This window comes from Nyctibius grandis, chromosome 13, assembly GCF_013368605.1.
Source record: "Nyctibius grandis isolate bNycGra1 chromosome 13, bNycGra1.pri, whole genome shotgun sequence".
In the NCBI taxonomy this organism is placed as follows: Eukaryota; Metazoa; Chordata; class Aves; order Nyctibiiformes; family Nyctibiidae; genus Nyctibius; species Nyctibius grandis.
Window position 1 is genome coordinate 9,979,296 of NC_090670.1, and position 20,705 is coordinate 10,000,000.

Below are 20,705 nucleotides of genomic sequence, written 5' to 3' on the forward strand. Positions count from 1 at the left end.
TTCAGTGACTGAACTCTCAGACTGATGCTCATAGCAACTGAACTTGCAACTTTGCCAAACCTCACAGCAGAAAGTACTTTGCCAAACCTCATAGCAGAAAGCACTAAAGAGGAGGCCAAAGAATCCCTGGTCAGGTTTGGCACAGCAGAAGCAGATGATACAGTGGAGTCAGGTTAACAAAATCCTCCTATTTGTGAACAGCAATTTCTCTATTTCTTACCTGCATTTCTTTGCCAACAGAATATTTCATGTCCATCTTCCCAATGTCATAACTCTGGCTATCAATGATAAGTGAAAGTTAGAATTAAATGGGATGACAGAGATAAATTCAGCCAGTCTTCTGATATGTGCAACATTCCTATCCTTTCCCACTTCGTAATCAGTTAGAAACCACATAAATCACACAAACTAATCTCAGTACTTACACTTAATAGAGAACAGAAAATTTTGTTTTCTTTCTACATTCTCACATTAAAAATTGTACTCAATTGCTTTCTTCAACCTGTCGCACCACCTCCTGTAACATCTTCTATTCAAACATTTCAGTAGGCTTTATCAGTTTTAACTATAGGGGTTTTGAAGAAGTAAGCGTCCTCATTCTCACCTGATATATAACAGTCATACACAAAAGTCATATATGATCTGGTCTCAAGACCACAGCAAATCAATGGCAGAGGCAGAACCAGAACCTGGGAGTCATGATTCCCCATTCTTTTTCTAAAAGTTAAATGACAGCACAAAGGACCACCCAGGAGAAAACTCAGTGGTAATTCCACAAAACCAGATTCGATTGCAAATGCTGCAGATGAAGAACTGTTAGAAAGAAAAACAATAATTTGTTTCCTGATCTAATACATTCTCAGTACAGGGAAATCTTAACCCACTAGATGGAGCTACAGCTCTTTCTCCAGATAATTATTTGCACTTGGCAAAGGTTTATTTCCTCCTCAAATTTTGTCATCAGGACCCAGTATTTAATTTTCCAAAATAAAATATAAAATAATCTCCAAACCACCAGCTGTAATTAATTCTAAGCATTTCTACAAATTCTCTTTGACAACATACATGACCATAACTATTTTGAATTTAATATGTTGCCATTCATTTTCTTCTGGCAATTTAAAAGAACAAGAATCAAAACAAATTTTCTGAGCTGAGGCTGTGACCTTGGCATGAGGACAACTCTTCCTGATAGCCTACATTTTTTCGTCCCTAGTAGTACCACATTACTCATTTGGATCCTACCCAAACCATCTCTAACTATTCCTTTTTCACCTTGATGTTTGTGCCTTTCATCAGTCAAGGACTTGCTCTCAATGAAGCACCTCCTTTATGAGAAATTCAAATACTGTTTAAAACAAATCCATTTAAAACCAGTCAGAAGAAAACTCTTCCAAAGCTTTCAAATCCCTTCACTATCATTTATGAATGGCACAAGAACTGGGAACAGCCTCTTCATAAAAAAAAAATCTCTTTGGAAGAAGTGTTATGGAGACAATTGACAAGAACCATGGAAAGACGACTTTCATCCTAATGACGTGAAAATCGATGTGGAAAGCAGAGGTAAATGTAAGGCAACAGAGTAAGACAGTCACTAAGTATCTGCTCAGCAAATTTGGTTCAGCTAAAATCTTGTATTCTCAGATTTTTAATTAAACATCTGCTTTCCCTTGCACTCCCCTCTCCTTCACACCTATTTTTACATCTCAAAAGCAAGATTTTGTTTTGTTTGCCTTTGCACATTACCTGAGCCAGAAGGAGCTCTGTTCATACCTCTTCCACTCATAGGTTTCCACTCCAAAATTGTAACAGAGGATTGACAGGTAACAGGTCTGCAACAAAAGATTCCTGCTATAATGTTCTTGTAGAAACATCATTAGATCTATGGCACTCCAGTCTCAGGTTCTTCAAAATGCATCCTTCTTTAAAGATATATCCACTGTTACCACTTCTGACCTTATACAAGGGGATATTGAACATGACTAAAGTGGAATCATAATTGTGTGGGAAAGTGAAGCATCATTAACCAGTCCAGGACACGCAAAACAGCAGGATTCTTGAAACACATGAGGTAGAATAACTCCTCAAGAAATCACGCTAAAAGGACTAGAACCGTGTAAAGTAAGCAATAAAAATCAAAGCCTGAGAGGAAAAACTGGAATATTACAACTTCATTTTTTAAAATTACAAAAAAGTTTCACATGGTTAAGTGAAGAGGACTCTACCTCTTCCATGGTAGGCTTCTTCCCAGCATCTCTCTTTGGGGTTAAAAAAGGATCATCCACATTACAAGTTTTAGGAGAAAACTGTTTCTGAATGCTTGGTTATTCAGAGCACTGTTGCCTTCTGCTTTATCAGTCAGCCCTGACAGCACCTGTTCCTAATGACTTGTCTTTCCTTTGAAATGATTTGCAGCTGTCATACGTCATCCAAAGAAGAGACAGAAAAGTAATTTTATATGCTAACAGGCTGCCAATATTTACATCCATTTTGCCTCTGCAGTAACTTTATTTTCCAAGTATAAATGATGTTTTTTGCAGGTGACTATAGGTTTCAAATCCTCAGGCAAGAAGGAAAGAGGTAGCACAACATCTTGCTTCAAATATCTCATTGCAATCCAGAGACAAAAGCACAGATTCAGTATGCATGAACAAAAAAAAAAGACCACTCTCAGATGTGAAACCCTTATTTTTCATAAGTTCATTTGTGAATGTTTTCTTTTTAGGACAGAAAGTTTACTGTATTAAGAGGGTTTCGTGCAAGGTGTTTAGCATAACACTGCAGGCATACTGTGGCATAACTCAGTCATTTACTTGCATGCTTGGAAAAGAAGTATTTCAAATGACAATTAAAATACTATTTCAGTGAATGACTGTGTTCCAGGCATCAAGTGTAACACTATCCCCATAAACCTGGCACCTCACTGAACAACAAGTGTTTGGAACAATTCTGGCATTTCTCCCTGTAGGGCAAGAGTTCCCAGTTATGGTTCATAGACCACCGATGATCCACAAGCTGCGAATCTCCTCCAGCTGATCTGTGGTACCATACATTACCATAATGCAACAATCTCCTTGTGATACTCTGCAAGTGCTCTCTGGTACAATGGGATCCTGGAAGAGTTAAGGACTGCTGGCTACCTAGTGGTCCAAAAGTTTCAAAGTCACTCATCAATCACTAGCTCTTTCCTTTTTTTCCTCATTGTTTAAATACCTCTTTTTAAACCAGAAGAAAATTGTATCTCTCATGATCAGTAAACCTTTTCCTTGTCCGCATCACTGCTCCTGGTTTGTGAAGAGCATTCATCATGAGAAGTTTAATATTATTTAATGGCGGAGTTTGACCAGAGCATGAAATTCACTTAAAATGAAATTAAGAACAGCAATGCAAAGATCCCAGTGAGCATTTTCAACAATTCACAGTGAAAGGCTCTGCTCTTATGATTCAAATCAAAGCTAGACCCCTGCAACTGACTTAGTCACTCAGATGCACCGAACAAGGCCTGCAGATCACAAAAATCAATTTAAAATTGGTTGGAGTTTAATTGGTTAAACACCCAATGAAAGTCCAACCATATTTCCCTTTCAGAATTCACATCTACCCCTTTGAATTTTATTACCTGTATCACAGAGACAGGAATAAAATGTTTCCTAAATATTGGGAAAACATTAAAGCAAGCAAATGAAAATAAATGTGGGGAAGTCTATTCTGATATAAACATATTAGACTTTTATCTTTGCAAACAAAGAACTAGCCTGCATATGCTAGAGTTTGTTTTCTTTGGACATTGTTCAATGACACAAGAACTAGAAAAAACACAGTTTAGTGCAATGGGAAGCTCCATTCATAGCTCTACAGCTTCAAGAAGGTTAGTACTGAGGGTAGTGATAGATTTGCATATCAAAAACTTAGTAACTCAGCTCTTCTCTTGCCCCATCTGTCTCCAGACAAAAGTTCACACGGGTACAAGTGAAGAAGCAATATACAAGATCAAGATGTAAAATGCAGCTGGTTCTGTAGAAGAGTAGGTGGCATATTCAATTCAGAAATCTTTTTGCCTTGCTTGCCAATTTGTCTTCTCTCATTCTTTAGGAAGAGTTTATTATTCTATTTCTAATTATAAACTATGAGAAACAAGAAAAAAAATGAACTTTGAAGAAAAAACCTGCTGGTTTTATGCAAAATTTTTAGTAAGAAAATCTCAAAGAAGCAACCAGCCACAGAAGAGATGCACAGTTCAGAGTACTTCTCAAAATGTTATATGGCATATGTCATTCTTTAACATACAGAGAGGAAAGCAGATTTTCAAAGTTTGGCATGATAAAGAAGGGATGATTTCACCTACCTCTTTTGGCAATTTCATCAACATATCTTTGCAGCGTTGCATGCACATCACCGCTTTCTGAAAATCCCCTTGAGCAACTGCCTAAGAAAGCAGTAGAGTATGCCAACCAACTGTTAGTGAGCAACTTGTCTTTAAAATTCATTAAAAGACTGATTCTCTAAAATAGGACTTTGGCTTTTCACATGCAGTAAAGCTAGGTTTGGGATTAGATATCTGTCCTTACAGTGCTACAATAATTCTGTATATTTCTATATATTGCCAGATGACAAAGACATACAGAAAAACACTGCAGTCCTTAGGTAGTGTGAAAAGACCAGATGCGTGGGACAAGTTCATTCAGATGTTAAGATGACACAACAGTTCAGCAAATCCTAAACCACCTCTCCAACAATTTAAGGCCCTCTTTTGTCTCCATGTTCAAATTAAAAATTTTGGCCACTGCTTGGGCCTGTTTAGGGAAGCTCTCAAGAATTTTGGAGATAGTACCCCCCTTCTAGATACTGAGGTCAGTGGTGTTATCTAACAAATGCAGACAACTACTTTTTCATATATTTACACTCATAAGTCTGTAATACTCTATAGCATCGATGAAGTACTCAGAAACTTCAGTCAGGCACAATAATGCCCCACAAAACTTAGAATTTCTAAATTACTTCAAATTATTGTAATTTGTGTTGCTGATCCCCTAGGAAACCTTTAGCACTTTTTCAGATTTCTCTCATATTGTGCTAGGCTGTTTTTTTTATAATTAGCACCACGATTCTTACCTCATTGTCTGCTGCCAGAGGCTGATAAAGAAAATATCAAATGTCATGGAACTCACTATTTCCAGATCTTGTAATTTTATACTGATTCTCCCGCTGTTTAAAGCCTTTATATGTGGAAAGCAGCATGTATGAGGTCATGGAAGAGAGGATATTCCTGTATAGAAAGCTCTCTTTCTGATGGCATATAATATTAATAGCTTTGATGATGTTTATGGGTTTGCAGAGTCATGAAAGCTGTAAGTTACAGAAGACTTTGCACATGTGGCTTAGAACATCTACTTGTTAGATACAAACCTTAGCTATCTGCAGCCATGATGAATACTACCTTCATATACTTTCAACCAGCCCAGCTGCAAATACTAGCGCAGTACGATGAGCACTCCAAAGTGACTAGTCTTGCTGAGTACATGTTACACGAATGCAGTTTGGGGGACCCAGGCTCTACACCAGACCTATCGCCCTTCTTTAGTCAAGCACAGGACACCTTTGGAACTGATACATTTATGATTCAGAAAGGCAGCTGTTTGTTTTATAAACAGTCATGCTAGCCAAATCATAGAGCAACAAATCTGAACTAGAAGACAGAAACACCACAGCAGAAATTACTGCGATAAATTAGGCAAATTAAAAATCATTAAATGATTGCAACACTGAATGCAAACATGAGATCCTGCTATCTTACATCTAATTGAAGGAAACATATCCCTCAGCAAATCTTCAATGCCAAGCGTTCATACATCTAATAACCGGGTCAGAGTTTCCCTCTTATACCCCCAGTGACTTATAAGGAAAACTGGGAAGAACACATACTGATTCAGCCTGATAAGAGAGTACTTTGAAGAGGTTCTTCTCCACATCAGCTTTGTGCACATGAATATCTGCTTCACCATCGCTCCCCTTAAGTAACTTCACATGCAATTTTTCTATACTCTGGAAAACAAAGCATAGGCATCACACATGGAACTTACTTATATGAAATTAAAACTGGAAAAGAACTTACAGTCATGGCAATCTCTAGAAATTCATCGGCAAGATCAGCTTTTCCAATATCTATCCATCCTTTTCCAGTTTTCATAGACATCTGAAGGAGAAAATTATATGTGCTTTTTGAAAATACAGTCACTTTCAAGAAAGGCAATGTTAAATGTCATCTAGTTGATGCACATGTCTAATGTAGGAGAGGGGTATTTCAGCTCTTCAGTCTCTGAACAAGCACCTCTCACGTCTGAATGAAGCCCTTAACACTTAGATAAAGCATAAGACTTATGGTGCCCTACCAGACAATATTATAAGATACTCAAATAAATGACTATGCTGCTCACATAACATTTTACCATATGACAAAGATGTGATGCTAACTGCACTGTCCAGGAATTCCTAACTGCACTGGCTCAGCAAGGTACCCCTGTGATAATACAGGTCCCCCTTCAGCGTGTATATTCTCCAGAACTACTGGTATATTTCACTCCCTTTCCAAAGCAACCGTAATAGGGTTTAAAGGTTTCCGTTGGTGATCAGCTGTACTTCATTGCTGACCCACCATTAGCCTTACCAAAATCTGTCTTCGAATAGTTGCCTCTGGAGGATCGCTGCCTTCACAAAGGCACACCAGTCTGCAAGCGACAAACCGTACTGCAAGAAAACAGTGCAGACATTCCTAAGTTCCCTCTTCTCTCTTTTTTTTTAAGAAAGTCAGGCCCTAACATATCTGAAAGGCTCCCTGCCATTTTAAATTGCAAGAGAGAAAAATCTGAAAGCTTCAGGAGTCAAAGCAGTCTGAATTTTAGCCAAGCTGCTTAAAACTGCTTTTTAGGCAGTAATAAAAAAAAAAAATTCTCATCAAAATACCTATTACACTTTAGAGAGAGTTTAAGTTAAATACATGGTATTCAAAGACTTAATTACATTGTGGGTGCTTACAGTAACATGTCTTGAGAGCCTCAAAATAGCTTTCAGCAAAATATGGAAATGAAGTTTAATAATCTTTACATCTTCAAAGGGAAAAGGTAAAATACTTTCAGCCTTCCTTATACATCAGGGATGGAAAAGACAGCACTTAATGTATTTAACATAGCCTCTCCCTGGCCCTTCAGCTATGATACAAGATCTGAGAACATTACCCTCTACAATTACTACTTATTTTGTGTAAACTTACCCTTTTCCCTTTACCTGTTATAATTTATATGATGCAGATTATACATAATTTCAACTATAATCCCTCAAAACAAAAATGTAGGGCAGAGATTGTAATTCTGAAGAACCACATAAAGAACAGGTCGAGGGAAAACACCAAAAGCTCACTTCTGATTTCCCCCAGCCCTGCTCCTGGCTCCAAGCAAGCCCACTAGCTGTGTACCTGGCTAAAGCAGGGAAGTAAAAAGAGGATTTAGAGTTTTTCTGTATGTAAACATTGATGAGATAGCTACATTAAAGAAACAACCTCACTTGATATAAATTAAGTGAGCAACAGTCTAAAATTTACATCTGTTATTTCGACACATTTTTAGATTAAAACCGTAGCATTAGAAGGCAAATTACAGCTTCCTTTGGTCACATCACCTCTTTACTGATGCTCTGGCACAGAAAAGGGGAGTGATAAGAATGCCTACACAAATTCTGTGTCACAGGGAGATCACTATTACACCAGGATGCTCCTTCCTGAACTGTTTACACAAGCCCAGCTGTATATTTTCCTCTGTCTACACCCTACCTGCAAAGATCCAAACAAATCTACAGCACTACGTATATGCCTGTCAGCAGAAAGTTTTTTGTTTTCATGCTGCAGCACACGAAACACACTTCGGAAGGTACAGAACACATACGTACGTTTAGCTCTTTGCTCATCATTGACAACAGAACCGGTGTGTTTGGTCACAGCCCAGTTCCACAGGCTTATTGCACTCTCTTCAACCTGAGTAGGAGAATTCCATTAGATTTAATTTTGTCCTGGATTTGGGTCACATTGAAATTTACTACTGGAAAAGGAACCACTACAGTAAGGACCCATGCACATGTTTTTGCAACTTTTACGCCGCAGTCAAAGGTGTGAGTTTTTCATGAAACTGTTACATGATCCCACAGGGAGATCTGGGATAGTGACCTGGAAACAGGCTGCTGAACAGACCACATAGCATTTCTTCAGCTAAAAGTATGGATCATTCTTTTCCATAAATCCATCATTTCAGAATAATTATAAGCAGCTGTCAGGAAGCACATACACTTTTCATAAGTATATTTCGTAAGATATATTCAGTCTTATAAAAGACACATCTCTAAACATATGAGAACACTTCTAAGATGAACCAAAGAAAGAAAGAACATGACTCTCTAAATCCAAGGCTGGCAAGACCTGAAACTAAAAAGAACTAATTAATCATAGGACCAATAGCACATATATGTCACATCATCTATCAGTGCCTTCAGTTCCAATTTGAAATTATGCCTAACAGCGAATTCTGTATGTGAAGTGGTGTACTCATTCAATGCTAAAAACCCTAAAATTAAAAACATTATGAACAATAACCTAATTCACTTTTATAACGTACTTCCCACTCTAATATTATGTACTGGGTTTACCAGGCAGTTTAAACAACATGCTTGCTTGTTTTCTTCTTCCTCAAGTATCTGCTATCATTATTGGAATCCACTTACAAGATGAGAACGACCTCTCCTCTGACCCAGTACCAAACTCTTAATGCATCAGCGCTCTATGCTCTCATTTTTACTTGAAATTACAATTAGCTACTACTAGAAAACTGAAATAATAAAAACCTTAATGATACCAGATGGCTTAGCAACAGTTTAGCAAGAGTAGGCCTCAGAGTAGGCTCTAAAAGGCCGACTCTGTGTTACCTTTAGACAGAATCAGCTTTCCTGCCAGTAATTTTCCTTTCAGCTAGAATAACAGAGAATAACAGTATGTTCTGAAGCAAACTGCATGTTTTGTAGATAGGGTCTGCTTATGGGACTGATAACAGTGTTATAGTCGTCAATGATTCTTGCTTGCGCTTAGTCTTAGAGAATTCAAGGTCTCTGTCAAATTCCTTGCTAATTATAAAGAAGGGCCAGAGATAAACAAGACTTTTAACAACTTTGTAGTGTCTAAATTAACTTGATTCACAAACTCTGGCGCCAGAGGAGAGATAAGTCCAGTAAAAACCAGAACAATATCTTCTCCTTGAAGCCACCTGCATGTGACAATAAAAGGCCTCAACCACGCTTGCGCAGAAGCGGGGTCATACAGCGGACAGCACAGTTATGGGGGGATTACGACCACTAGAGACCCCCAGAGACCACCCAAGACCCTTCCCCGATTTAGTACACATGCACAAAGACTATTACATAATGTATTAGCATGTGCATAAGTTTCTTGGAATAGGTGGGCTTTTCTTGGAATTATATGAATATTCATTTTCCTAAAATGTATATAATGAGTATGCTTTTGTCCCTGGGTGTGCGTGCTAGGAGGAGAGATCCCCCATGCACCCAGCTGCAATAAACCAATGTCGGCTTTCTAAACTATCATTTGGTTTGGAGAGTTTTCTTGGGTACTATTTTTCGGTAACATTAACGTTCCTAAAATACCTGTAACTTTTCCCAGTATGATGCACACTTACATTTAGGATCACTATGTTGCATTGACTTTTTAAATGTAGCATTTTCCACTTTATTTTGGACTTTCACGCTATTGGGTTAGAAGGGGGAAAAATACACTGTTTTGTTTACACTCCAACAGCGCTGGTTAAACATTTCGCTTCCCCGCAGCAGACGGGAAGCAGGAGCATGTGCTCGCAGAGCTGCAGGAACCGCAGCCACCGACCTGAGCGAGCGCTGCTGTGTGGTGAGGAGCACATGAAACCCCCATTTCTTCAGGCGGGCTGGAAAGGGGCACGAGGCCGGGAGGTCGGGGCTCCACTTCAGCCGCGCTCCCATCCTCCTCGGAGATGCTCCCCGCCGCCTGGAAGAGCTCGTCGGTGAGGGCGGCGATGCGCGACGGGGCCTCCTCCCTCAGCAACTCCTGCACCAGCTCTGTAAGACAGGACAAGAGCGGGGCGTAATATACAGCGCTACAGCCGGCGGCCCCCACGCGCTTACCGGGGAAGCGGCCCTCGCCCCGCGGCAGGCGCTACCTCCTACCGCGGCCAGCCGCACCCCCGCCATGGCGGAGCCGCCCCGCAGCGCCGCCCGCGCACTGTGAGGGGACGTAGGGGAGGGAAACGCGCTGCGCCTGCGCACCGCCCTCCCCGCGCGCGCACCGCCGCGGAGCATGCCGGGCCCGGCGCCGCGGCCAGTGCTCCCGATGGCTCCGCGTGCCGATTGGCTGTCCGGCGCGACAGCCCCGCCTCCCCTTCCTGAGCGACAGGCGCGGAGGCCAATCGGAAGGTGCGACGGATTGGCTCCGCAGGTTGCCGTCCGGTGGGCGCCGCGGCGGTTCTGGAAGGGTCCGGGTCTGAGGGCCCGGCCGGGCGCGGGCGGGATGTCGGGGCTGCTCCACACCACGCTGAGCGGCCTCAACAGCGACTCCTACTGCGAGATCAGCCAGTACCGCGACCAGCACTTTCGGGTGCGCCCGGCGGCCGGGCCTGAGGCGCGGGGGGGGCGGCGGGGCCCGGCCGGGGCGGCGGGGTGGAGTAGCGCCTGGGGGGGAGGCCGGGGCAAGGCCGTGCGAGGAGCCGGCGAGCGGGAGGGCACTGCATCTCCGGGGCGGCGGGAGGTGCCCGCGGGGCCAGGCGCCGGGAGCGGGGCTGCAGGCGTGCTCATCCCGCTGCGTGTTCCCCTCCGCCCTCAGGGTAGCAGGCAGCTGCAGGAGAAATCCCTGAAAATATCCTCTACGCTGTATGTTGGCAACCTGTCCTTCTACACCACCGAGGAGCAGATCCAAGAGCTTTTCTCCAAGTGTGGAGACGTCAAGAGGATTGTCATGGGGCTGGACAAGATCAAGAAAACTCCCTGTGGCTTCTGCTTTGTTGAGTATCCTTTCTGGCTCCCTTCTACTGTTAGCCTGTGTGTGGTTGCCACCTTTAGTTCCTCTCTGCACAGTAAGCTTAGCTGTACTGCTGCGGAGCACCTGAAAAGCAGTGATAGTCAAGTGTTTTCTACCAGGCGCTTCCCTTCTGACCTTGCTACTTCACCACCACCACCTTAACTGTTAACAATCGTCAGTCTGGGCTCTTGTGTGGCCAGGGCACATGTTTGCTTTCTCACCTTAGCTTCACACCTGAATGAAGTAGCAGGATAAGCCATGGCGGTATTCCCAAGCACAGGGTACACGCTTGTACAAGTTGTACCGTGAACTGTCTTTGCAAAGCTGTCCTGTGAGGGCTGCCTCTCTTGTTCAAATCCAGTCAAGTTTCATGTAGTATAAAAAGGTGTATTACAGATTTCTTGCCCTTAGCAAGGCTTTAACATGTCTGTTTCATCTACTTGTGAAATAAGTGATCCAAAGCTACTTCTTGTCTGTGCAGGTACTAATATTAAAGTTCAGAATCCTTTGAGTGGGAGCTGATTTTAGCTTGGATTTATATGAATGTAGTTTTTGAGCCCATAGAGGAGAGCAGGAAGAGTAGAAAAGGCTGGAAGGCAGGGGTTTTCTGCTTCTCAAATACAATAGTTCTCTTTTTTATTTTCCCTGTACCCAACAAAACAGCATGCTGAGTTCTCCTTATAGTATGCTTCAGATACTACACAAGAGCAGACGCTGAACATGCAATGCGATTTATCAACGGCACACGACTAGATGACCGCATCATTCGAACTGACTGGGATGCAGGGTTTAAGGAGGGGCGGCAGTATGGAAGAGGAAAGACTGGAGGACAGGTAAAGGCAATACCAGTTCATACCTTGAATTTGATCCCTCTAAGACTGTGTACTGCTTTGCTAGTTTCGTCCCATGCAGAACAATGTGTAGACTCTAAAGACCTGATAATGAACTTTAGCCTCTCCCAGGTTGTTTTGGTAACTGATGCCTGGTGTTAAAAGCTAGAAATAGAACTTAAGGCCATTTCTGTCTAGGACTCTAAACTTCCTGCAATGCAAGAAGAATGTTCTCTAATCCAAGCTAGTACTATTAAAATGATGCAGAATTTGAATGGAGGGGGACAGTGTAGCTGCTAGGCCAATCTCGTAACACAGCAGTTTGCCCCAGTGCAAAAGTGAGGTTGCTTTGCAGATTTCCACGGTGGAGGGGAGAAAATGTTTTTGACACCAAGCCAAGCCCAGCAGTTCAGAAAGCTGGACTGCAAAGCTGAATGAAAATATTTTGGGGTCATCTTTGCTTCTTGTATAAGAAGACCTCAGCCATCAGATACATCCGCATTTGTCATTTTCACCATCATTTCCACCTTTTTGGTGGATTATTTGAAGAGATTTCAAACAAGTCAAAGTGCTTCTAATCTGAACTTCAGTTCCCCACCAGCTGAGCAAGGAGGGGATGATGATTCTGAAATCTAGCAGGAGACAGGCAGTGCAGGGTACTAATATCTGTGTTACTGCTGTGTCCCAGGTGCGAGATGAGTACCGGACAGACTACGATGTGGGAAGAGGTGGCTTTGGGAAGATCATTCAGATGCAGAAGGCAAATCATCAGCCTGCGATCTATTAATTGCCTCGTGGGTCCTAGCTCATAGAGGGCTCTGTCCTTCCAGAGCTAGACCTGTTCTCGCATTTTGGATTGGGGTAGGGAGTGAGATCCAAGTTCCAGCAAAAGGTGACCCTCCTTAGACTGTGGATATACATGTATTCATTTCCCCTTCCTTTTGGGCTAGAGAGGATGTTCTGTGCTGATACAGGGCAACAAGGGAAAAAAAAAATGGACAGCTCTGCAGGATTCTGGGTAAGAAGAAATGCAGCACGTCACACACACCTTGTGGTATGACATACTCTTCACGTTGCAGCTAAGGAGGTGGCTTCCTCCAGACAGTGACTGCAGCTGTGGTTGCTCTCAAATGGAACTTTTTAAAAGCTTACCACCATCGGAGCCCTCCAGGTGCCTGGACACCTTGTGGGGATACACAAGAGATTCAGGTTTCTAATTTACGACCTCATCTGCTTATAAAGCAGCATCGCTGTTTGGATGAGAAGTGGAACAAGGTCTTACCATCCACTTGGAGGTGCTTGTCTGCACATCTAGCCCTTGCGTTGGTCAGGGCCTGCAGAGCATTTCTCTTTATGATGCCCCCAGTGCTGCCTGGCTTTTCAGATCCTCACCGTTTGGCATGATTTTGTTAAAAGTTTCTTTTAATTTTTTAAATAAACCGTTATATTGGGTCTGGCTGAGATGGAGTTAATTTCCCCCCTAGCAGCCCTCACACTGCTGTGCTTTGTATTGGTAGCTGGAAAGGTGCTGGTAACACACAAGTGTTTTGGCTGCTGCTGAGCAGTGCTCCCACGGCATCAAGGCTGGCTCTCCAATGTTTTCCCCCTTCAACCAGCAGGCTGGCGGTGGGCAAGATCTTGGGAGGGGACAGAGCCAGAAACAGCTGACCCAAAGTGACCAAAGGGATATTCCATACCGTATGACATCTGCTCAGCAATAAAAGCTGAGAGAAAAGAGGGGAGGGGCTTTTGTTATTACAACGTTTGTCTTCTGGAGCAACCGCTACGCATACTGAAGCCCTGCTTCCCAGGAAGTGGCCAGACATCGCCTGCTGATGAGAAGTAGAGAATAAATCTTTTGTTTTCCTTTGATCCATGCACGGCCTTGCTTTTGCTTTGTTAAACTGACCCACCCTTTATCTTGACCCATGAGTTCTTTTCCATCTTATTTTCTCCCCCTTTGTCCTGCTGAGAAAGGTGAGTGATAGAGCAGCTTGGTGGGCACCTGGCATCCAGACAAGCTCAGCCCACTACACCAGTGAGTCCTGTACCTGTTTGCAGTTTGTGTATCATCAAAATCACTTGCTCTATGACATGAACTGGGGTGGGGGGAACATCTGTTGGTGTCTTAAAGCTGCTGTTACTTGAAAACGCAAAGATGGGCACAAAAAGGGGGCATGAGTCTCACTGTGTTTCTCTGCTTCCATCTTGGTGCTGGCTTTTCCTCCTCTTCTGTTTTGCAATGGCTGATGTCAGAAGGTTGTTGCTTATAAAGTGTACGGCTGCCCTGAATGAGACAAGTCCTTATATTTCACATCAGCAGGTTCTAGGAGAACTTTCCCTATCCTGTCAGCTGTTCCGCAGTAAGAGGAGCGTATAAAGCAAAACAAAGGCCCAGTGTGCACTTCAGAGAGAAAGGAACCAGGAACTTCCTTCCCTGTGTTTATGACAGGCTTGCTTGCCATTTTAAGAAGAGCATGGCTGACACTCTCTAACCTGTTCTTAGGGTCCAAACAAGGGACCAGAGGAGATAAAAACCATTTCTGATCTGTCCCCAAGAACCTCTCAGCTAGAGCAGGTAATTCCACTGAACAAGTTAAATTCTGTCTGTAAATTGGCTTTGTATTATGTAAATAATAGCAGCTGCTCCCTGCCCAGTAATGTGTAATCATGATTTTTCATGCATTATCTCATCCAAGATAATAGAAACTGTTGCACACCCATCTGCAGACCAGGCACACAATTTAAATCAGTTTAACAGCGCTCACATTACTCTGAAGTCTTGAGAACTGAGCAGCAAGGGGTGTTAGTTTAGTTTGTCAAAATGTATCCTACCTGTTTGTTTTGCAAGTCAGGTTGCTGTGCCTGTACAACTGTCACAGGTCTTGAAGGAGCTGCATGTTTACTCTTCAGCAGGTTTAAGCAGTGACAGCATTGAGAAGCCTGTGATGCGGGCTGCGCCTGAGACACAGTGGAAAGGAGCAGGGCGTTAGTTAAGAGTGAAAAATACAAGCAGTCATCTGTCCAGCCTGGCAAAGCAGCATCAGCGTGATGTCCCTTGTGTGGAGAATATGAATTACAGAGGGAATAATTGCCTGGGCAAACACAGCAGAAAAAGGGGAAAACTTAAGGAAGATGAGAGGTATCAGCCGTGAAACTCTAAGATTAGCAAAGGAATCTTTTGTGTGTGCGGCAGGGAAACGTAAGGCAAGCTTTCAGTTTGCTCCTGGAAGAGCCTGGTGTGGCCTGTTGGACACATCAGTTCTATGTATGTGACAGAACATGCAGAAATCTGTTCAGTCAGGTGGCTGGGCTGTTTCATGACCACAGAAGGCATCAGTCCCTATTTTTGCAAGATACGGCGATTTCAGCTGTACACAGATCTCCCTGTCCCACAGACTTCAGTCTGGAGGAAGTGTCTCCTTCAACGAGTCCCAAACGAGGGCTAGGAATCTATGCACTGTTTCTCTTTCAACATAACCTTTGCAAAGAGATTTGTACTGACTTTTATTCAAATACAGGTATTTGCCTAAAAGAATCTACCTCAAATACTACAGCTGCAGGAAACGTCAGGATCCCTTCCTTCGGCAGCAATCCCAGACAGAACCAAAGAGAGATGAGAAAGTTTACAAGTCAGTAGGTGCTCCCAGCTCTCAGCTCGTGCTGCCATGTGTAGGTACCCACCTGGCACCATCCTGCATCAGTCAGAAGGGGTGTCCTTGCCAAGAGTGTTCCCAAGTACGGTGGCTGCCAGCGTCCTGGAGCAGCCCCTCCTGCCCTGACCAGGCTCCTGGCCATGGCATGCTCTGTGCCCAGAACACTCAGGCTCCAGGGCTGCCTTTCAGACACCTTTCATCAGCACACAAAGGTCCTATTAGGATAGAAAACCCCTTGTCTTCACATTGCTCAGGCAGTGCCAAGCCAGGCAGTGCAGCCAACAGACTGAGAAACCTGACGACGCCCAAGAGAAACTGGGTACACGTTAGCGGCAAGCATGTGGATGCCTCTCCAAGTCGTGAGCAGTTAATGTGCTGGAAGCAGAGGCCGCTTTCCCTGGCCAACAGCCAAGCTGTTTCTGTAAGGAAATGAGTTCATGCCAGCACCAACCAAAGGAGCTTAAACCACCCTTTAGGCTTCCTGGGGAATCAGGACTTGGACTCCAGTGCGTTTCTGCTGGATTCCTTGTGATCTGTGGAGACCCTCTTCCTCCATGATAGAGAACAGAATAAAGTGGAGCAGTTATGCCAGGAAATGCTGCTGCTCCTCCTCAGGCTTCTTAAGGCCGCGCTCTTGCTCAGGAACACCACACTCAAAGCCATCTGTGCTGGGCAGAGGAAGAGGCAGGCTGTGGTTCTCATTCTGTGTGACAGTTTTGAGAGTCTCCTTTGATCCAGTAATAAACCTGAGCAAACTTCAGAGCGGTCAGGTGAACAGCAACATTATAGTCGTGGTGGTCCTCAGCCACTGGTGCCTTGAGAAGACCCTGATCACCTTCCTCTCCCATTTGTGTCATATGGGGTCCCACACTTTACCATACACCCCAGAGCCCAGCGCACCAGGCCTGGCATTACAGTGCTGGTAGATGAGGTGGTCCGTCTTGTCCTCCCCCCCACAGAAGCAGTAGACCAGCTTACCCAGTCGGTCACTGTCAAACCCCAAGAAATGAATCCTCTATCCCAGCCATCTCCCCCACTGCTGGAGCTGTCATCAGCTTCACATGCAGGTGCTGGTGTGGCCTGTGCAGCTCCAAAAGGGCGTAGTTGTTGTCCATGCTGACTGAGTCGCGACCCCAGATGCAGCCCATGGGCACCTGCGTACACTGCACCCGAGCCCAGTGCATTGCCAGCCTTCCCATCCCCGTCCCATTGCCAGTGCACTGCACCGGCATCCTGGAACCCACCTTGATCTCCTTGGCCCTCTTCACATAGTCTTTTCTGTCATGAATGCAGTGGGCAGCAGTGAGGACATGCCACTCGGACACCAGCATGCCCATGCAGCCCATGGAGATCTTGATGGTGGCTGAGATGGAGTAATTCGTCAGGAAGTGTTTCCCTCAGGTGGAAAACTGCCTGTCTGTGCCATAAACCTGCCACTTGCATCGCACATGGTGCCTCCGCCATCCCCTCTCCATGCCACTCGCCCAGGGACTGAGGGTGCGGGTGCCATCAGGATACACCATGTCATAAGAGAGGTGCTCCTGGAAGTCCTGAGGGACCAGGGCGGCCTCCTGGTAGGCGCAGGCGTCATCGTAGCATGTTGTCAGCTCCAGGACTGGCTGCAACAAGAACCGCCCTTTGGCTAGTTACAGTGTGGACCAGCAAACAAGAGCAGGAGCCAGGTCACCAGCTGCAGCACTGGGAAGGAGAGCAAGAGAAGAGCAACCACCTGGCAGCAAGTCAGTGCACCAGACCTGCAAAGGCAAAGCAAGGAGAGCATTAAGCCTGCACGATTAGTGAGCCGGCCACCTGCTGCAGCTCGGGGCCAGGAGGATTATCGGATGCACACAACCTCATGCCAGCTACTGGGTCATACATGCTTAAGCTGTTACCACAAGAAGCAGAAGAGTTGGGACCTGCCTGGAGCCAGGTGAGTAAGAAGCGATAGGAATCTCACGCAGCACCAGCTTTGATCTCCTGGATCTCTTCTGGACGTTGAGGCCCTGCAGCGCAACCCAGTGCCACTGCAGAAATATCACGAGCTGATGAGTTTGCTCTGTCACGCCAGTAACCCCATCCGCCCCAGCGTGGATTCCCCAGATTCCAGGGCTCACACCCCACTGATGCATCCCACCCAGCAGCTGCTGCAGCTCCACTCCACCAGACAGTCACCTGCAGGGATGAGGATCTGACCGTACCTGCTCGCTGGTCCTACAGGGAGGAAGGTGGCACATTAACTCCTCAGGTTGAAGTATTTGGTGTCACAGAGCAGTGTGGACCAGCCAGACAGATCATTGTACTCAATTTAAAATTTAATCTGCTGCTACATCTCCACCTGCCAAGGCCACCCATGTTCTGGCAGGGGAGCAGTGCAAGGGGCAGGCCCTGCAGTGCCAGCTCTCCCTCCAACAGCTCAGCAGTACAGCCCTCTGTCTCCATCCTGGCCCGAAACTGCGTACCCACATGGGCTCCCCTTGGCAGCCCCCACGGAGGCTCTTCCTGGGCAAGCAGCTGGTGTGCAGAGAGCTGCTCCGACGACATCTGTGTTGGAAAAGCCCCATGTCCCCCAAAGGCAGCTGGGGTCTGCGTCAGACACGTGGCAGTGCGTGCGGTTATGAAAGCCGCAGGGGATGGGGTAGAGCCAGGTAGGGAGGAAGGCTGAGAGCCACCAGCTCTGTGCACCCCCCGCACCCTGACCCGCCAGCGCTGCATCCCCAGCATGGCCCACAGCCAGAGCATGTCACCATCAGCCAGTGGCTGCAGCCAGGCCCCCACTGCAACTCTGCCCCGACTGCCTGCCCCCTCAGCATGGCTTGGACCAAACGCAGCCAGAGCTAACAGCCCTCCAGCTCCCCTTTAAATCCAGGGGGGACAGCAACAGGGAGATCACAAATCAAGCCCTGGCTGTAGCTCCCAGGGGGGCCTGCCTGAGTGCCCCCCCGGCACTATAGCCAGTGAGACAGCACTGAAACAGGAGCCAACCCCGCCTCCCCTGCCCCTGCTCCTGTCCCCGCTTGTGCCCAGCCTGCCCGGCACCCCGCAGTGACGGAGGCACAGGCAGGGGAGCAGCTTCAGGCTTGTTTGGTTCCTTCCAGGGCTGGATCTGCCGCAGGGAGGCCAGGCAGCAGGCTGTGAATTGGGGTGGAAACTCCCCAGCTGACGGGGCAAACCACAGGCAGCTGCGTGCAGGGCTGGGAGCTGGGCCCCTTGGCCGCAAAGCCAGCCTCTGCTTTTTTTTGCTGTGTTTTCTCAAACCAGAAAACGGCCCCTTCCAGAGTGGCATGGGAGGGGAAAGGCCACTCTGCGGCCCCCAACACCTGACAGTCTTCACCCAGAAACATGCTTCCCTCCCGGCCCCTCTCTGCACAAGGGAGCCCTGGGTTGCTATCGGAGCATCTCAGCAGCCACACGCAGGCTGGTGTGGCACCGGTTAGAGCAGTCGGAGGAGCACAGGCTGCTCCCTTGTGCCGACAACACGCTGGGGCTCGGCTGGGTGTTGCTCACCCAACGACAATGAGCCCAGATGTGCAGTAACGCCGGCGAGGCCCAGGGAAGGCAGAGGTGCAGCCCGGCAGAGGATGCCGTGCCACCCCTGGCACCTCTGCTAGCCCGGATGGGGCACAAGGAGGAGGCGGGCAGAGGGAGGCTGCGCTCCCGCCAGCACCTGCGCCCATGGCAGGATGGCACCGACCCACCGCACCGCACCGGCACGGGCTGGCGGCTGCCAGACAGCTGCTTCCCTGCTGGCTGCCGTGGCGGGAGCTGCCCAGTGCTTCCAGGACCTCACTTCATGTCCTGAGCTCTGCCAGTCCTAATGGGCGCCCAGGATGGGATGCCGGTGCTCAGTGGGGTGGCCTGGAGCCAGGCACAGCCGTAGAATCATAACATCACAGAACGGTTTGGGTTGGAAGGGACCTTAAAGATCATCTAGTTCTAACCCCTCTGCCACAGGCAGGGACAGCTTCCACTAGACCAGGTTGCTCCAAGCCTCATCCAACCTGGCCTTAAACGCTGCCAGGGAGGGGGCACCCACAGCTTCTCTGGGCAACCTGTGCCAGTGTCTCACCACATGCCCGTGGGCACAAACAGACCCCTGTATGGGCATGGACATGCACACATGCATGGGGACATGGGCACAAACAAAGGCATGGCTGCTGCAGCAGTGCCGAGCCAGGGGGTGAGGGCTGCAGCCTTACCATGGGCCCATTGCCCACTAGGCTTGGGCACCAGCACCCGAACCCAGGTGCATGGGTGCCAAGAGGGCTGTGGGCTCAGGGCTCAGCAGGGCCCCATGTGCTGCCCCCAGCCAGAAGATATTCACCAGGTGGGGTGGTGGGAGCCAGCATGGCACACCGAGGCACCGGCATGTCCAGGAGAGCTGGAAGCACCTGCGAAGAGCCAGTGCCAGGAGTCAGCTGTGCCTGAGGGCTGGAGCCTGAGGCTCTGGCAGGGCACCCCGGCCCGGGGCAGCAGGGCAGGCAGTGCCCGGCGCAGGGCCAGACCATGTGCCGCAGCCCCTTTTACTCCGGGCAGAGCCATGGGGCAGGACTCACAGCTCCAGCAGAGGGGCCAAGCAGAGCTGGTGGTGTGGGGCCCTCACTGTTGACCGTGCAGTGACCCTGCTCCACTGCCAGTAAACCACACAAGATCCATCTGCCCTAAATTAGTTTATTTCGCAAAATAATCTGACAGGGCTGATTTAGACCAGACCAGAATCTGGGAAATCATCATCTTCTCACACGGATGCAGCCCAGCTCCTGGCCATGCTTCCTCTGCAGGCCATTGCTGGAGCCTCCAGGAGATATTTCCAAGGTCTTCAGTGCAGCCGCTGCCCTGGGACCTGGTGACACGTTCCCTCACAGCACAGGGCCTGCAGGGCAGGGCCATGGCAGGCTGGTGTCCTGCCCACAGGTACTGGCAGTGCTGGGCTGAGCTGGCCTGGACCACTGCTCTACGGCTGCTGGCTCGGTGTCCCAGAGGACAGTGCAAGGGCTGGTGGCTCCAGCTGGCAGGTTTCAGGCAGGGAGCTCACCCAGCACAGCCAGCCGTGGCTGAGCCCTGCTCTGCACTGGCACCAGCCTGGCACCTGGCCCGGTAGCACGTGGGATCCTGCCCAGGGGTCTG

The 20,705-nt window shown here is 47.0% G+C and overlaps 2 protein-coding genes and 1 pseudogene across 3 annotated transcripts in view; 1 reads left to right on the top strand and 2 right to left on the bottom strand.

The window, feature by feature from the left end:
• TEX11 (testis expressed 11) overlaps positions 1-10,324 on the bottom strand; it is a 32,870-nt gene extending 22,546 nt beyond the window's left edge. The window contains 9 exon segments of the mRNA XM_068411873.1: positions 221-278; positions 1,747-1,832; positions 4,346-4,426; positions 5,923-6,042; positions 6,113-6,193; positions 6,665-6,744; positions 7,939-8,023; positions 9,932-10,192; positions 10,195-10,324. Of these exon segments, the coding sequence (XP_068267974.1) occupies positions 221-278; positions 1,747-1,832; positions 4,346-4,426; positions 5,923-6,042; positions 6,113-6,193; positions 6,665-6,744; positions 7,939-8,023; positions 9,932-10,192; positions 10,195-10,272 (930 nt within the window). The 5' untranslated portion in view covers positions 10,273-10,324.
• A 178-nt stretch (positions 10,325-10,502) lies between these two features.
• LOC137669725 (nuclear cap-binding protein subunit 2) lies at positions 10,503-13,797 on the top strand. 2 transcript variants are annotated; one of them, XM_068411997.1, is made up of 4 exons: positions 10,503-10,675; positions 10,901-11,082; positions 11,790-11,928; positions 12,614-13,797. In XM_068411997.1, exons 1-4 carry the CDS (start codon positions 10,589-10,591, stop codon positions 12,710-12,712), a joined length of 507 nt encoding a protein of 168 aa, XP_068268098.1. In that variant the 5' UTR covers positions 10,503-10,588; the 3' UTR covers positions 12,713-13,797. The 2 variants fall into 2 exon arrangements, with proteins under 2 accessions (XP_068268098.1, XP_068268101.1); XM_068412000.1 differs by having other exon boundaries at positions 10,608-10,675; positions 10,906-11,082.
• Positions 13,798-16,279: 2,482 nt separating this feature from the next.
• LOC137669820 (serine protease 23-like) lies at positions 16,280-19,788 on the bottom strand (annotated as a pseudogene).
• Between the last annotated feature and the right edge of the window lie 917 nt (positions 19,789-20,705).

Bases quoted from the DNA above. Each gene is read 5' to 3' on its own strand.
- LOC137669725 (XM_068411997.1), top strand. From the start codon at position 10,589: ATGTCGGGGCTGCTCCACACCACGCTGAGCGGCCTCAACAGCGACTCC. The intron at 11,083-11,789 runs GTATCCTTTCTG...AGTATGCTTCAG, and splicing joins TGTGGCTTCTGCTTTGTTGA to ATACTACACAAGAGCAGACG. The intron at 11,929-12,613 runs GTAAAGGCAATA...GCTGTGTCCCAG, and splicing joins GAGGAAAGACTGGAGGACAG to GTGCGAGATGAGTACCGGAC.